General features: G+C 45.0%; 1 protein-coding gene across 2 annotated transcripts in view; it reads right to left on the reverse strand.

Moving 5' to 3' along the window:
• Positions 1-18,230, reverse strand: part of USP11 (ubiquitin specific peptidase 11) — a 41,637-nt gene that overhangs the window by 16,308 nt on the left and 7,099 nt on the right. For both annotated transcript variants that reach the window (XM_053289014.1, XM_053289016.1), the window contains exons 2-9: positions 13,393-13,502; positions 13,004-13,134; positions 10,667-10,784; positions 10,403-10,548; positions 4,762-4,823; positions 4,406-4,505; positions 2,650-2,823; positions 2,408-2,566 (exon numbers count right to left, since the gene is read on the reverse strand). In XM_053289014.1, the coding sequence (XP_053144989.1) occupies positions 2,408-2,566; positions 2,650-2,823; positions 4,406-4,505; positions 4,762-4,823; positions 10,403-10,548; positions 10,667-10,784; positions 13,004-13,134; positions 13,393-13,502 (1,000 nt within the window). The remainder of the gene's footprint in view (positions 1-2,407; positions 2,567-2,649; positions 2,824-4,405; positions 4,506-4,761; positions 4,824-10,402; positions 10,549-10,666; positions 10,785-13,003; positions 13,135-13,392; positions 13,503-18,230) is intronic.

An 18,230-nucleotide genomic window follows, 5' to 3' on the forward strand; every position in this document is an offset into this window, starting at 1 on the left:
TCCATTCTGAAATCCAAGTCAAACAACTGGCATGATAATAGAGTTTCAAATTAGGAACACCTAGTCCACCTCTTTCCTTTACATCTTGCATAACCTTAAATCGTATTCTGGGTTTTTTATAGTTCCAGATAAATGAATCAAGATGACTCTGCCATTTATTCAGTATCCTATCTTCTATCTTTATAGGGATCATTTGAAAAAGAAAATTCATCCTGGACAGTACATTCATTTTTATTGCCGAAATCCACCCGAGCCAAGAAAGGGTCAGCTTTTTCCATCTGTCCAGATCAGCAGCGATAGATTTCCAGATTTGCATATAGTTGTTTTTAAACAGGTCTTTATTATTCTTAATGAGATTTATTCCCAGGTATTTTATTGGCTTCTTTGTTTGTACTCCTAAAACTTTAGAAAAAATTTCCATAGTCATTTTTATAGTTTTGTTTTTAATTCTGTGTAAACTGCCTTGGGATTATTTTAATGAAAGGAAATAAATAAATAAAATAAATATAAGCAATAATATAAATAATAATATAAAATATAATATAAATAATAAAATAAATACATTTCTCCAACTTGCCTCCCCCCTGCACCTCCAGCAAGACAGACTTTACACACGTCAGGCTGTCCAAATGGAAGTCTCTCTCTCTCTCATCTACCAAGCACATCTTAGGTTGCCCCTGTGAAGAACTAAGCTCATATTGGGGGCAGGTGGAGGGGGAAAGAGAAATTTTAAGCCTTCAAGGCTGCGAATGAGAAAGCCTTAAATTTTCTACAAACCCTTAGAAACTGGAAGGAAAAGGAAGAAACAAGTGGGATTTATGTAATTCTGCCTTTGGAATCCCCAGTCTTCAGAGATCTATCATGCCCCTCCCCTTTCAACATTTAACAAGGATACTGAAGACCTATTTTTAATGCTTGGTCTTTGGTCAATGATTGAGGAGGGTGGCCTGGTGGTATGACTTTACTGTTGTCTTGCATTGCTTTATTGTGAATGTACTGGATTATATTATATTATATTATATTTATTTATTTATTAGAAACATTTGATATACCGCCCATTCCGAAGACTCCGGGCAGTCTTCATGCAAACAAGGCAACATTAAAAATTACATTCTAAATTAAAAACTAAAGTAACTAACAAAAAACAAATAGGTAAACTATAGGGCAAAAGCCTGGTAAAAAAGAAAAGTCTTCAATAGAGATTTGAAGATCAGTAAGGAAGGGGCTAAACGAATCTGGAGGGGAAGAGAGTTCCAAAGAAGTGGGGCAGCAACTGAAAAGGCCTTTTCGCGGGTCCGAGAGCCCAAATCGCTTGAAAATCAGGGATCAACAAGAGGGCCATCTGAGATGATCTAACTGGACGGGATGTAACTGGATGGGAGAGGCGGGTCTGTAGGTTTATTGTTCTTGCTGTATGGTTTGATTTAATTTGATTTAATTTAATTTAATTTAATTTAATTTAATTTAATTTAATTTAATGTTAAGCACCTTGGGATTTTTTGACAAAAGGCAGGGAAGGCATTAAAAAAAAAAAAGATTTCTATTCATGCAGGGACAGAACTTCTTTATTCAGTGCAGCCTCCACAACCTCCCACTACCTGTGCCCTGCTGTCTACTATAACTGCTCATTTTATTAGGATTTTCATTGTGTGTCTTAAGCAGTGGTTTAATCAGTTTTCATGTTGTATGATAAGAGTGCTTCAGATGATATGGGAAGGCAGTACAGGTCTGTAAGAATTTTTACGTTACTGTTAAACAGCTATGACTGTGAACATCTCTCCTGCCATTAGCTGCAACAACTATATTCCTTACCCCAAACCTATCAGAAAGCTAATAAAGCACCACAGCTTTCCCCAAGTAAGTTTTAACCTACTTTCCAGTAGGATTATGAGATCACCTGACATTCCGTGTGTCCATCCCCCTCATCAACTTCGCAATGCCTGGACCAATATGAACCAAATCGGGTACAGTTGTAGGACACAGAGGAACACCTCAATGGCGTAGTTTGTGATGTCATCCACCCCGATTCAAGATGGTGGACACAAACATTTGAGGTGCAAGTGAGCTAACTTGTGGACTGCATCCAATTTGATCCAAATAAGGTACAGTTGGAGTGAGGGACACCTCAGTGGCATAGTTTGTGATGATGGCATCTACCCCAATGCGAAATGGCAAAGTGTGAACGTTTGGGGTGCAAGTGGGCTAACTTGTGGGCCACCTAACCAAAATGAACCAAATTTATCCAGTTTTAGGGATAGTGAAACGAGAGTAGGCGAATGAGTTCTTACTAGAACTTGTTCCTTTATCAGGAGACTATTCTGTACAAAAACCTCCAATTGTTTAAGCAGCAGAACCAGGAGCCCAGATTTAGAATTGCCAACATTCCTTCCGTTCCCAGCCCGCTCACCTCGTCTGGCCGCCCGGCCGCATCCTTCAGCTCCACGTACTCCTTCTTCTTGACACGGTTGAGGTCCTCATGCAACCCATCAAGCAGGAAGGAGAGAAGCTCCTGGGAGTCATGCTGCTGGTAGCCGAGAAACTGGGATGCAAAGTGGCCCACTTTGGTCTGCAGAGAAGAGGAACGCAGGTTGGGGGCCTCAGGCCTCAAGAACAGAAAGGAAGGTTGCAGAGAGGAAAAGCGTAGCTCACCTTGAACATGCGGGGCACAATAGAGCGGTGATGGCCAGACCATTGCTGCTTGATGAGGTCAGCGTAGGCCTCTGCAATTTCACCCTTCATACCCAGGGGGTTGCTGAAGTTTAGTTCCTCCAAGTAGCAATTGTTGAGGAAATACTCAGTGAGAGGGGGCACATTGCTAAGACACTGAAAGAGAGAGAGAGAGAGAGGGTGCAGTCTTCAATGGGAGACGCTTCTATAGTATTTCAGAGTCAGGACTGCAAGGGCATCCTGCAACCCCTGGACTTTGGCTTTTATATTTGAAAAAGCCAGTCTCGAGCCCTCAAGTGATGACAGACTTTCAAGCACGTAATGAAATCATAGCAACTAAGGCTGAGGAGATGGATGAAGCAGGATTTTTGGTAACAAGGTTTCAGAGCTTCAGTGACCAAAGCTAACTCCCACACAAGCCCACGATTAGCAGAAGCAAAAATGACTTATGGAAGATATATATGCAAACCTGTAACTTATTTATGTGTGTTGTAGAATACAGCTCATCCGGGTGCACCATTTTATTTCTATAGCAGAGGACATATAGTTATAGTGAGAGCACCACTGGGTTCCAGTCTCCACTCACACTAGCAGCAACCGGGATGACCTTGGACTAGTCACTCTCCCTCGCAAGACTCACCTCCCTCACAGTTGCCCTTTTAAATCTTTGGTTGTTCTGAAGATTAAAAAGGATGGGGGAAACCATGTGTACTGTCCTGAGCTCCTTGGAGGAAGAGCAGGATAAATATAATCCGAACACGAGAAAGATCTGGACTGCACACCATTTTAACTTATAAAAGTCTCTTTTCCTCCAGAGGTGGGAGATACCCTTGATTAAAATAAGTGAGGTGACAGGAACCCAGAGGTCATCAAGTCTGATACAGAATCTGAAGCATCCATACCTCCATTCAGTTCCTCTCACCCTTTCTTTATTCCACGAATCTCACTAGTCCCAGAATCTCCATTCATGCCTCCTCTCTCTCAAGAACAGGCTACACTGTACAGATTACAAGCACAGAGAAGATGCGAACAAGAGATCCCACCCCAGAAGTGCCAGCAGAATTTAAAGAGTTTTGCTCAAGTAATGAGATAAGTTGACCATACCAGGGGATAACATTAGAAAAATCCCATAGGGTTGTCAGCAGAGCACAAGGAGAAAGAATCCCTTCTCAACTCTAGTATGCCAAACGGCCTCAGACACAAACCTACACTCAACTCAAGCCACATCTTCTTCAGAGGAAATTTACGTGGTAGTATGGGAGCAGAGGCAACTCCACCATGAAGCAAGGTGAGCAATGGATTTGGAGTATCTTTTAGAGTATGACATCAGACAGATCTGACTGACAGGGCACCATCCACGGAACGTTCTCTGGTATGGTGGTTCTTTTCTAGAAGACTTGAAAAGAGAACATTCCAGGAGGTTGCATCCCGTCAACTAGTTGTGGAGATAGAGAGAACAGTGCTGTTTGGATTTCAAGAGATAAAATATCTTGGGGTTGTCTGTGTTTGGCATCCCTTCTCTCTTCTCATGATGGGGGAAACTGTTCAGTAAGCTTTACCTTAATCTACTTCTCCTCGCTTTCTGCAGCTGGAGTTCATGGGTGGGGGGGAAACACAAAAAGGTTCCATCATGCTGACGGAACTCAAGGGACACACTCCTGCTCAGTATTGAACCCTCTGTAACACAGAGATTTGGTGCCACAAGGTCAACATGTGTGCCAGATCCCACATTTGATACCTGCAAAGCAGAGTTCATGAAGCAGGTGTTGCCCAGATTTGTGAGGCCACAGACCCCTGGCTGGCCCTGATACAGCTCCTCATCTTCCACTGAGTTCTTCCTAAGAGACAGAAGGGAGGCTGTGAAAAGAACCGTTAAAGCAACAAGGTCCAGCTATCTTTTGGAACGGGGGGGGGGGTGGACAAAAAGCAGCCATGTCCCCAACACACCCGACAGTTCTGTTCACCCCACACCCAAGATGCTTTTGCCTCTCAGGAAGGAAAACCAATTCTGAAACCCTGAAGGACAATCTGCTACAACGTAGGGCACACATGCACCTCTTGGGAGCTGTGCAAACCCCAGAGCTGAGTACTCACATGGTATGTGGTCTAGAGCTGGGCCAAGTGCCATCTTTGCTCCTCGTCTCCATTATCACCACCTGGCAGCAGCAGGATGTGTAAGAGGGAGGGTGAAGGGAAGAGACAAAGAAACAGGGCTGGATTAACTAGAGCAGACCCAGGCAATGGCACATGACCTGTAAGAGAAGCTGCCATTTCTTCTTCTTCAGACAGCAGTTGGGAAATAAAGCAAAGTAAGAAATGGAATGATGGTGCCAAAGGGTTACAGACAATGTCAGAGAGCACTTTCACACACTGGAAAGCTATTTGATTAACATGAATGCACTTGAAAGAAAACCAGCAAAACTGCGGGTTATGTGCTAACATAGCTATCTATCGGCAGGCATCCCCTACTTTTCAGCAGCTTCTACTTCATTAGTCATACCCTCCCGCTGTCATTCCTCCTCCTTTCTTGACAGCAGCAGAAGTAACAAACCTGCACAGAGAACCGTTTTCAGCCAATTAACAGTATCCAGTGGGGGAAAGAGAGAAAGGTATTAATTGTCAGAGGAGAGCTGGTCCTGTGGTAGCAAGCATGACTTGTCCCCTTAGCTAAGCAGGGTCTGCCCTGGTTGCATATGAATGGGAGACTACATGTATGAACACTGTAAAATATTCCCCTCAGGGGATGGAGCCACTCTAGGAAGTGCAGAAGGTTCCAAGTTCCCTCCCCAGCATCTCCAAGTTAGGGCTGAGAGAGACTCTTGCCTGTAACCCTGGAGAAGCTGCTGCCAGTCTGTGTAGACAATATTGAGCTAGATAGACCAATGGTCCGACTCAGTATATGGCAGCTTCCTATCTTCCTATGAACTGCCCTGGAATGTTTGGTCAGCACCCCAATGTTTGGGCTTTGTGGGGGAGTTCACTCTTAAGCAGGGATGAGTTCCACTATTTAATTTGTGCAAACATTTGGTCTCAAGAAAAGACTGGATTGAGAAAGGATATAGTTTCAAAATTAAGAGAAGAATTTATTTGAGGAAGTGGGATACAGAAAAGAGAATTGTGGTTAAGGCAAATAAGAATGCGTCTCTAGGTGAAGCTACAACTATGAGATGTTTTAGCTTGAAGTCTAATAAAAATACATTTCTAAGTAAAGCAACTGCAATGAGGCGTTTTAGTTTGAAGTCTAATTGTGTGAGTTCCCAGGTGGGCAAGAGATGGGGGCATCTTAGATTTAAGGAAGAAATAGATGGGGGGGCAGAGCGGGGCAAGCGTTCACCTTCACTCGATCTGGACGACGGGACTTCTGGGCTGCAGAATCTCGCTCCTCAGCGTGGTGGGGAAGCAGGAGGGTTGTGAAGAGGGATTTGTGGAAAGGGAGAGGCGCCCACAAGAAGGGTTTCTCCATGGGTCCGGCTTCATATGGGTGCGAGGGAAGCTGTAGGGATCGGCAAAAGGACCGATCTGGGTGTTGGCACGAAGAACTGAGCCCTCCCAGTAGCAATGGCAGGTGTACAGTAGGTTGCCCCAGCTGGTAGTGATTTCAAGCTCTTTGCAGGGTGCAGGAGGAGTGCTCCATGGAGTCCCAAGTATAGTATACGAGGGGGCACGAAGATCACTGGTTGGAGTCCCAAGAGAAATGCCCAAGAGAACACACTGGGTCATGGAATTGGGGATACTTATATCCCAAAACATGTCCTTGGGGGCAAATGCATCTTGCCCTTTCCTCCTGATTAGGAGTGCCAGGCTGGGCCTGCACAGAATGCATCGCGTCTCATTGCTCTTTCCTGGTGTAACACTGCAGGGGTGGTGGTGTTTGCCTTTTGCAAGTAAGGTGGATTGTGATGAAAATCAGAGTATGCAGGTGCACAAAGAGAGTATCCGTGCCGGGATGGGTTCTCCAGTAATCCTATCAATAATTTCAATAAAATACACTTCTAGGTCTACATCACTGACTCATCTCCTTTGTGATGGGGAGACCATTACTTCACCACCTTACCTACTTTTCTTCCTGCTTGGCATAATCAGCTCGTTAGTGTGTTATCTCCTGCGAAAGGAGAGGAGAGTGAGGTGGTTCACTCTAAGTTTAGAGTGGCCTTGGATGCCAATTAACTCACTATAGTTAAGTTCTGGGAGTCTGCCTAGCTTGGGTCCCCATATAGGGAGGGGGCGTTTATCTTGATCCCCATTCCAGTTTCCTTTGTAGCCAAATCTAAGGGTGACTAGCCCATTGCCAGCTAAGAGACCTGTTCCCATGTGTGCCAAAAACAGAGCTCATGTTAATATGAAGCGCCTGAGCATATCCAAAGTGCAGTCCCCAAGCCTGGAGATGCAACTGCAAACAGGGAGGCTCCTGGGAGCTGGGCAGAACAAGTGTAGCTGGTAACAAAGGCAAGTGCAGGGTTAGGGAGTGAGGGAAGAGCAAGGAGCTGGGGAGTAAAGAGGGCACCCCAAACATATCTGAGGAGGAAGACCCATTCTCCAAATGCCAGCGTCGCAAAGCAGAAGCTGTTGAAAAGCAGGGGATGCCAGCCGATAGATAGCTGTTTTAGCACATCACCCACAGTTTTGCTGGTTTTGTTTCAAGTGCATTGAAACTGAGCAGCCGGCCCTATCCAGCCCCAGCACAGCATCCCTCGAGTGGCTGTTGCTGGTATCTGCCTTACATTTCTTTTTGGATTGTGAGCCCTTTGGGGACGGGGGACCATTTTATGTATATATTATTTATTTTTCTATAAAAACTGCTTTGTGAACTTTAGTTGAAGATCGGTATATAAATATTCGTAGTAGTAGTAGTAGTAGTAGTAGTAGTAGTAGAGTGCTCTGACACATGAAGATTGTTCTCAACTCTCTTCTCCTCCCACCCACACATGCCTGTCCCAGTCTTTTCAGTTTACTAGGTTATCTGGAGCTGGAGACTTCTGCACAAGCAAGGATTAGGAAGAGCTGGGCAATATTTCTGTCATATTTATCTTAATAAAGATAGAGAATAAAGAGAAAGCTGGCATTTGGACATATATTACACATATATGAGGCAGCTATTTCCAACAGTAGCACATGCTATACACACATTGATCTTAGTCACCTCTTTGTGAACCCTATAATAATATAACCCTAATATAATATAACCCTAATTCAGCAAATGACATTTTAAAAAGTCATGGAACATCCTCACGCATATGGAAGCAGGGCAAAATGAACACTTGGAATTTCAAACCCATGGCTGTGTACTCCTCCCACCCCCCAAGATAAAATCAAATAAAGTCACCTTGTGACTATCCCTTCACAACTCCTCCTATGTCAACTCTGGAACCACATGTACCCTTCCCAGGTGCACATATGTTCCCTGCAATGCCTACAATGCCACAAAGATTCTATTTAGCCTACAAACTAGACTCCCAAGCAGCTCAACTTCTTTTTACATAGGTCAGTGTGTGAGCACACATACACGCTTTGTTTTCAGGGTTATAGGCTGGAAAATCTTCCGGTAGCATCTACTACTACTACTACTACTACTACGATGAATATTTATATACCACTCTTCAACCAAAGTTCTCAAAGTGGTTTACATAGAAAAATAAATAATGAGAGGTGAGAGGCATCTGAGGTGTTGTAAAGTTCAAAGAAGTCGAGCTGTTACACCTTGAATGGTTCAACTATCTCTTAAGCCTGTGGACATTCAGAAAATTTGGATTCAGATTTGACCCAATCAAATTGGATTTGGATTCTATGGGCTCTGGCGATATTGGAGATATCGGAATCCAAATCCAGACTTAAATTCGGATTTCCCCCCATAGTGGTCAATTGGGGGGGGGGAATCACCAAAAGTCATCTGTTGGTCATAGAGCCTTGACACGCCACACATGTGGGGAAGGAGCGCAGGGCCCAATGTAGTGAATTGGAAGAAAATTGGTCAATCCCGGGTTTTGGTGAATTTTTGGACATTTTGTTAAAAAAATGATTAAAGTTCTGGCTTATTTCAAGCCAGAACTTTACATAACTTCTGAAACTGAAGACCCTCCTCGGACCATCATTCCACCAGCATGTGGAGGAATCTGCCTTCATTAAAAGGGGTAACGGCATGCCCCTTTTGCCCCACCACCTTTATATCTCCTGAATGGACGGGCATAGAGTTATGTAATCTGGCACACATGAAGTCCACATCGGCAAGACTCTAGTTTTTTTCAAAACTATGAGTAAATCCACTGATTTTTGGTGAATTTTTGAAAAAAATATTTTAAAATAGCTAATTTGGCTTGTTTCAAGCGAGAACTTTACAAAACGTTCTGTATCTAAAGCCCCTCCTTGAACTATCATTCCACCCCCATGTTGAGGAAGAAGGACATTCCTTTGATATAAATTTTTTCCCTCTAGGACCAACTGGAATTCAAAATAATTTCTGAAATCAATTTCAATATTTCAGAAATCTGACTTTACTGATCCAATTTTTTAAAAAAATCAGATTTGGGGCCATTTTGGATAAAATCCAAATTTTTGAATCTAAATTTGCACAGGTCTACTATCTCTCCATCAGAGTCTCTAAACTTGTTCCCCTACCCACACACTCAGGGCCAGTTCAGACATCATACCAAATATGAGCAAACCTCAGGTGTATGTGCTCCCTCCTCCCCATTCAGAGCAAGTCATAGTCTGATCAGCTTGTATGTATTGTAATGGCAAACTATGACTTGCCCAATCCAGGTTGCAATTGTAAAAGAGGCCGTTAGGGGGAGAATGAGAGTGTGTGAACTGGAGGAAGAAGCATAAAAGATTCCAAGTCTTCCTGGAACTCATGCTTTCTGACCAGGAAACGATTTCCCAGTTCCAGGGGAGGAGAGGAACAGCTGTGGTTATTCAGTTACAAGGGGAAAGAACTCTACACATGTTCCAACGAACTCTCTAGAATTACTAAAGCAAATACTCCAAGTCCAAACTTAGCATTAAAACATGTTTGACGACCAGGGTCCTGGCTCAGTTGCCAGGAAATTTAGGACCAACCAAAAGAAAGTACTTTTTCACACAACACATAATTAATTCATGAAATTCTCTACCATGGAATGTGGTGATGGCCACCAGCTTGGACAGCTTTAAAAGGGGCTTAGACAAATTAATGGAGAACAGGTTTATTAGTGGCTACTAGTCTTGACGGCTATAGGCTACCTTCAGGTTCAGAGGCAGGATGCCTCCAAATACCAATTGCAGGGTAGCAATGGAAGGGGGGGGGCATGCCTTTATCCCCTGGTTGTGGTTTCTCAGAGGCATCTGGTGGGCCACTGTGGGAAACAGGATGCTGGACTAGATGGGCTTCCTTGGGCCTGATCCAGCAGGGCTGGATTCTTCTTATGTTCTCACACTGCCCCTTGCTACATCCCACTGTCCCATATTTGGCAAAAGCTTAGACATCAAATTCAGAATCAAGCAGGGCGATAGGTGCAAACACAAGCAAATCTGCCCAATTTATTCGGATTCCCCAGATTTCGCTTGGGAATGTGATGCAGATCAGCTCACTGCTCCATCTGTCCCAGAGTACTCTCTCCTGACTGGCAGTGGCTCTCCCAGGTCTCAGGCAGAGGGTTTCTGCCATCCTTGCGGTCTAAAGTCTTCTACATAGAAGTGCCAGGAATTAATCACGGGACCTTCTATAGGCAGACAGCCCAGGCCATGGCTACAATAGCGTTACCTGCCCTGAACTGAGGCAGGCATCCAACACAGTCATCTGCAAGTTCCGTAGCCTCTCACAGGAGCCATCAGCGTTCTTCACCCAGAGCCTCGTCTCGTCTTCCGCCGGAACTGAAAACTGGCGCCGGGCGTCCTTTAGCACTGCGTCTAGGAGAAGGGCACACGAGACCAAGGGAGCCATTATCCCTCGGGGGGGAAATATCTACTGCTACAGGCTAACCTCCACTCCTGCTCTCCAACAAGCCTTATGCATTTGGATTCTTACCAATAGTGTCCATGCGACTGAACTGGGCCGCGACCATGGTGTCCATGTCACTGTGCTGGCAGAGGTGCAATTCCACCAGGTAAACCTCCACCTTCTGCGTGCTGGGAAGGTCCACCACCTGAGAAAGAAGCATCAGAACAAGAACAAGAATAAGGCACGAGGTACCCTGCAGTGTGCAAGCATCCATACAGTAGCACTACAGAAACATACGCTCTTCTCCACCAGTGTCAAGGGGGAGTAAGAAACTTCAGCCATGACTCCAAGAACTGGGGTTTAGGTCCTTTATCCTGCATGCTTAAAAATGGAGGGGGGAGGGAGAGAAGCCCATGGCTCTCTGCATAAAGCAAGTTTCTAGCTGTCATAGTGGTGGGGAAGAAGGCTGGCAACTGGGCAGGCAATACAAAACCTCACCTTGACTCGGAACAGGAGCTGGGGCCATTGCTCAGTGGGAGAACATCTGCTTCATATGCAGAGGGTCCCAGATTCAGTCCCTGGCAGCATCTCCAGGTAGGGCTGGGAAAGGCCCCTGCCTGAAACTCTGGAGGTGGGCTGCCGGTCAGTATAGACCACACGGAGCTGGGTGGACCAAGACTTGACGTAAAGGGGCTTCAGTGTTTAGAAGCAAGTCCGCACAAGTTGAATATCATAAGAAAGCATGCACAAGAGGCAGGCTTTCGCTGCTGGACTTAAAGAGGAGTTAAGGTGAGAAGGGAGCTGCAGCATTAAAGTGCTCTGCATCCGAGAGCCTTAATGGCGATGAGGGGGATCTCTGACCCGGGAAAGTTTCCGCTAGATGCTCAGCTAAGGCACAAGTCTGACAAGCAAGCCATTCTCCCAGCTTCACCCTTATCCCTGCAGCCGGGGGATATTGCTGCTGGTCTGCCTCACAGTACTGCAACACAGGGCTTATGGACCTAATGCACATGAAGCACTTTGCACATGCTGCATACATGCCAAGCAACAGAAACCCTCCTCCACAGAGGACTGTGGAAGAAGAGCCATTCCCTCCCATAAGTGCACAGCAGCTGCAGCCGCCAACCCTGGACTTTCACTCAGAAAGATCAACAGCCTCCCCACCCCAACTTGGATTCCCATCACACTTTCTTTCTGGCTCCCGCAAATGGAAAGCCAGCCTGTATTATACATTAGCAAGAAGCAGTCATTCTGAAAGGGCAGAAAAGCAGCTGGCTCCTCCCTGTTGGGGCCCTGGGACATTACAGATCTCTAACCCCAGGAGGGGAGAGAACACAGCCATGACTGCTGTTTTTACAGTTGATCCCTCATATATTGTGCCGCTGTAATGTCATCTTTTCTGAAAGCACATTTCATCATAAGCTGCTTTGTGAGGTACTGGAGGGGCTAGCAGATAATACTACTAATAAAAGGTGGGGAATATCAAATCTTTTCAATAAATAAATGTGCATTGAGGGAGGTCTTGTGTACTGCAAGGAACCCAAAGTGGGGGCAGCGTCCTATGTTTATGGGATGAGAGCTAGTCTTGTGGTAGCAAGCATGAATTGTTCCCTTTGCTAAGCAGGGTCCACCCCGATTTGCATTCAAATGGGAGACTACATGTGTAAGCACTATAAGGTGCTTAGGGGATGGCGTCACTCTGAGAAGAGCATCTGCATGCTTACAGGATGGACCTGCAGAAGGTTCCAAGTTTCCTTTCTGGCATTCTTGAAAACAAGGCTGAGAGACACTCCTGCCTGCAACGTTGGAGAAGCCGCTGCCAGTCTGTGCAGACAATACTGAGCTGGATGGACCAAGGGTCTGACTCAGTGCAAGGCAGCTTCCTATGTTCCTAGATGTGTGTGCAACCCACTGCAGGATGCCAACTGGGCACCAGCAGTTTTCAGGTGTGAAGGGCTGATTTTGCTTTGAATCTCAAGTGTCCACAAGCACATTACTCCCTAAGAGGGAACATCAACCACTCATTTGTATGGAAGCAAGTGGAGGAGCGTACTTGGGGAACACCACTGATGTCAGGGCGAACAAGCCCCCATCCACAACTCTTCATTAAGAACTGAGATGATGATTCTTATCTGCAAAGCCCTGCCCAGGGTTCTGTTTCTTGGTCGCACCACAGTGAGAAGGAATGTTGGGATCTGCCTTAATCGGGGGGTGTAGAAGAAGAGTATCTCTCCCCCCCACTCCAAACTCCACCATTTAAATACTCTTCATCTGTGCTGCCAGGCCCACACCTCACACAGCAACAACTTGGATGAAGGGCTGTGGAGTGGGGTTCCATCTCTCTTTCCATTCCTTGAAATGGAAAATGACCACCCACCTGCCCTACACAAGCTGCCCTGTGGTTCTAAGCTGGGAACTCCTTACCTTGCGTTCGATGGGTGGCTGCTCATGCTCAATGCCATACCAGCTCACCAGCTTGTTCCATACCTCCTCCGGCACCAGAACATATTCCTCGTACTCCACCAGCATATCCTTCAGCCGATACGACTCTAAGTCTGGAAAGAGGGAGGAAGAGGGCTAGAAATCAGAGGCCCAGCAGATATGGAGAATCAAGCAGCTCTTAAAAGCAGCAATGGCTGGCCAGTTTCAGTGTAACGAAAATGGAGCCACTGTTCTCCGTAACAGCAGGTACTCTACCAGGAGAATTCACTGCTGCAAGAATAGGACACTATTTCCTAGCCATGGCACAACACCTTCCATGAGATGACAACAGAATTAAAGCTCTAGTTCAACGAGGGCAAAGGACACTGTACCTTCAAAGAGTTCCGCGTTGTTGATCCGTCCAGGGAAGGAGCTGGAGTTCTGGTCTCCAGATTCCACATATGCTTTCCACTGCTGGTACCAGTGATTCTCCAGCAAATACCTGAGGGAGGAAGCAGGAAGTCTGAACCCAGAAAATAGTGGCACTGCATTGCTGCATGCAAACTGGAGGAGTTAATCATTCTTAAGCCCCCATCCTCACCTTGAGCGGAGACAGGAATAGTGCAACCACCAGAAAAGTCAAACTCTCAATCTGAAGCACTGGAATATTACATGTACATGATTGTGCTGAGAACAGCAGAATACTGCTTGCAACTTATACACTAAGCCTTATTCAGAGACTATGTGGTCTGTGTGTACAGGTATTGTATACAAATACATATAGTGTCTATGTGAACTGTACAGGTGGCCCTCGTTATTCACAGGGTTCCATCCTCACCCTCAGGCACAAATACAGAAATTGTGAATAACAAAACTTTGATTGATTGATCAAGTGCCATCAACTCGGTGTCAGCTCTTAGCGACCTTACCCCTATGGAAATCCAGGGGTTAGGGTCCTACACACACAAAAGGGGCTATAAAAGCAGGGAGGAGGCAGAAATAAGAGAAATAAAGTTATTCTTTGCTCTCCAGGTGTCCAGTTCGCCAATAATGCCTCCCCCCCAAAAAATCCTCTGACTTTTCTCAAAATCACAAGGAACTTTTTTGTTTTTTTAAGAGCCACAAAATGGCAGCCAAAAACGACATCAGAAGTCATTTCCAGGTCATTTCCGGCCACTCAAAACCACGAATAGGCAAATTTTAGTCTTGTTGTTTTACCGTGGATAAAGAAACTAGGCCTCTAACACTTATCTGAAAATACGAGAAACCGTGATTGTTGAAATTGCAGGTAACGAGGGCCACCCATATATGTGTTCATTTAAAAAGTGGCCCCCATTTTTAAAGATGGATCCCCCTCAAATGCAGGCTACAGACAGGAAGCAAACAACTGTACATGTTTTGAACACCTGAATGGCTGTATATGTGTACAGAACTGAATAAGTGTAACCGCTAAGACTGTACATGTGTTGAACATAATGCGTGAGTAGGGCTCCGTCATTTTAGTTTAAAGAGCAATTTCTAGCTGTCATGACTGCAGAGGAAAAGCTTTCAAAAGTGAAGGCATAATGAGCAAAAGGCTCAGAGAGACAGAGAAAGAACTTCCTGCAGCCGGAGCAAGAGACTTTCCTGCTCTTTGTAGCTGCCTGTCTTACATCTTGGTACTGACTCTCCATTGCCTTCTGATATTCCAAGACCCATTCTTCCTGCCCCCCCCCCACTACACACAACTATGACAATTAGGATAGGCACCACAAGTGCTTTTGTTGAAGGCAAACAAGAGAAGCACCTCAAAATAAATAATCAACAATGTTTTTAGGACTGCCAACACATTAAAGAATATTTAGATAGATGATAAGCTATCTTAACCAAATCACTGCTCTGTCTTCAATACAGTTTTGTATCAACAGGGAACCACAAATTTAGGCTTAGCTCACTAGCTTAGAAGACAAGAGGGTCTTCTGTCACTTGCACAGGGATATTGAGATGGTAGAAGAGCGTGGGAGGCTTATCCTGCTGCTCAGAAAGGATTCCTGCTGTTTCTTGCCTTCTCAAAAATGGCAGTGGATGTGAAATCTCCCCAGAGATCTACAGAGTGCAAGGTGTCCTGTTCACTAGAGGGCTGGGGGCACTTGCCACTGGTGAGCTGGCAAGTGGATTTGCAGATGCCTGTCAATAGACACCTTAATCTGTATGCTTTTGGGGGAGGCCGAAGGCAACACAAGGTACAATTTTTGTTTACTCAGTTGTAAATGGCTGCTCATTATTGGAATAAAAGGCATTTAACTCACAGCTCCACAGTAAAGTTGCCCCCCAATGATACCCCAGTTGGGATGTGCGAACAGGTTTGGTACCAAAGTGGATCAGTCTGAAGGCTCAAGGTCGAGCCAAACCACCACCGGTTCAGCTCAACCCCAGACTGAATGCACCCCCCTGGCCCATTTGGGGGGTTTGCGAATATTTATTTAATAAAAAATGTAAAAAGAATTTTTAAAAAAAACTTACCCCCTCCAGGGGGGGGTTCTCCAAAATGGCGTGGGGAGCGTGTCCGCTGAGGTTCCCCCTCCCCCCGCCAGCCTTCCATCCTTCCAAAACCAGCCCAATCATCCATTCTTCGGCCCGTTTCGGCCTTCCCGCCCCAGCACAGCGGCTATTTTGGAGGCTGCCGGGCCTGTGCAATGAGCCTCTGTGTGGATTTGTGGCCTGGCATGACCCAGGCTACACAGAGGCCTATTGCGCAGGCACAGTGGCCTCCAAAATGGCCTCCTAAAAACTGGTTGGATAATGTATATGAAGCACTTTGGACATTCCAGGGTGGATTTGATTTAAATCAAACTGATTTAAATCACGATTTAAATCACTAGCAGGGTGGATAAAAATAAAAAAAATCCGATTTAAATCAAAAAAATTGGATTTTTTTGATTTAAATCGGATTTTTTTGATTTTTATCCACCCTGCTAGTGATTTAAATCGTGATTTAAATTGTGATTTAAATCAGTTTGATTTAAATCAAATCCACCCTGGGACATTCTAAAGCGCTATATAAATGATGAAGACGACAAGCATTGTTCTCTTGCAGTCTCAATCTGAATAATGTTCAACTTGCAAAATGTTATTGTCTATAAAGGACAATTTAAAATTTTCTGTCTGGCAGCAAACAAAGATTACTCTATTGTAAGTAATTTACCTTTAATGCCATCCCTTCCGAGCTAGCAGTCAGAATCTGCATGGTAAATACCTGCATCCCACCCCCAGGTGGCTGACTGTGTTATTCCTTTATGCAGAATACAGTTAGCTCAGACCACAAAATACAAGGTCCATCCTGCAGAACAGTTTCCCCTGGCACTGAACTGGGGCACACTAATCTCAATGTAGCAACAGCCATGCAGCCTCAGAACTCTGTGAAAGAAAACTGGCAGTCCTTCTGCAGCCTGCCCTCACCCTGAAACTGGCCATACCAAAGGGCAAAGAGCAATCAGACAGCAACCTGATCTTCCTGTCTCCTCTCCGGCAGCTCCATTCAAACTGCTACTGCCATACAGCACAGAGTTCTACAAAATCTTAAAAGGCTTATAAGCACACTAGCCCTTTTCACACATATTCAACACATGCACAGATCTGTACGCACATACAGTCCTTCACACTGTTGACCCCACAAACAGCAGCACATTTCCTATCTGTATCATGCATTTGAAGGAACAGTACCCAGGTTCACTTGTACAGTCATGCACTCAAAAACGTGTACATACACCTAAACATATATACAGCGTAATAGCTGGATAGGGCTTATGTGACACTTACCAGGCTTGCAACCAGCCACTCACCTCTGGCGAGTACAATTTGCTTCCAAGCAACCAAGCAGGGAAGCTTCTTGTTGATTAGATAAGAGGGGTTGCCTCCCTTCTTTTCTTTTGGGTTTTTTTTTTTTTAATTAATTCTATTTATTGTTGAAGGAGTTGCAATTTTACAAAAGAAAAGAAACAAAAAGAAAAAAGCTGACACAAGTAGTAACAAAATATATAATTCACCCAGGAATCTTATTTCTTTAAAAAAGCTTATCAAAACTACATGATAAAGTCAGGCAGTACACAGTTATGAAATTACATCACTCCAGAAAGATCTATGAGCAAGGGGAGGTGTAGAGTGTGCCGAACTAGGGTTAACGTAGGATAAGAAGGGAAGCCAAGTGTTTTAAAAAAGCGATCTTCCATGACCAAGCCTAATGCTCACCTCCTGTGATGGGTCAGTGTTCCTGATAAAGCTATTTGCCAGATCCTAATATGTCACAAGTAACTTACATTGCCATGTGTTGACTGATGGACTAGTAAGTATTTTTGTGGGTGATAGCTATTTATTTATTTGTTTGTTTGTTTATGTGTGCATGCATGCATGCTATGCTAGCATAAGCTTTTGTGCACCTCACTTCGTCAGATGTGTCACAAAGCGAATTCTGGCACACAATGCATTTGTTAGTATAGGTCGAGTATCCCTTATCTGGGCATCCAAAATGCTGTCAAATCCGGACACGACGCCATAACAACAACAAAAAGCCTCCGCTCACTTAAAAAATTCAGTCAAGCCGCCTTCCTGAGGGCCAGGGCCATCCCACCGCCGCCCGCCCCCACCCCACTCCACGACCTCCGCTTGCCTCTTCAGCCATCCGCCTCCTCGCCACCACCATTATTCCTCGCTGCTGGAACTCTCGTGCACTCTCATGAGAGCTTCACCTTGTATTCTAGACCCCTGTCTACTAGAATTATACGCCTGTATATAGAAGGTTCCTAAATCCGGCAAAGTCCAAAATCCAACACGCTGCTGGTCCCAAGCAGTCCGGATAAGGGGTACTCAACCTGTACTTTGTAGGGGGAAAACCCACGCGAGTTCTGCAGCATCTGAGAGACTCACATCAGCCACACTCTGGAATTTGCTGCTACTAACACATCAGTCCCAGAATCCAAGAGACACAGAAAAGACAACACCATTCCTTTCAATGACACATTTCTGCTGTTGTGGCTTTCAGGGTACACCAATGTTGATTAATGTTTTGGGGGTTTTTTTTTTTAAGTTGGGTAGGTAAACTAGATGTTTGTACTGCAGTGAAATCGAGGCCATAGTGCACCACACACTACTAGATTATGTTACAAGCAACTATCTCTGTGCCTCCATTTGCCCTCTTCCCCCCTTTTAAAAACTTGTATATGAAATATACATACCCAGCAGCAGCTGTAAAAAT

Source organism: Hemicordylus capensis, chromosome 2 (genome assembly GCF_027244095.1).
Source record: "Hemicordylus capensis ecotype Gifberg chromosome 2, rHemCap1.1.pri, whole genome shotgun sequence".
Taxonomy (NCBI): domain Eukaryota; kingdom Metazoa; phylum Chordata; class Lepidosauria; order Squamata; family Cordylidae; genus Hemicordylus; species Hemicordylus capensis.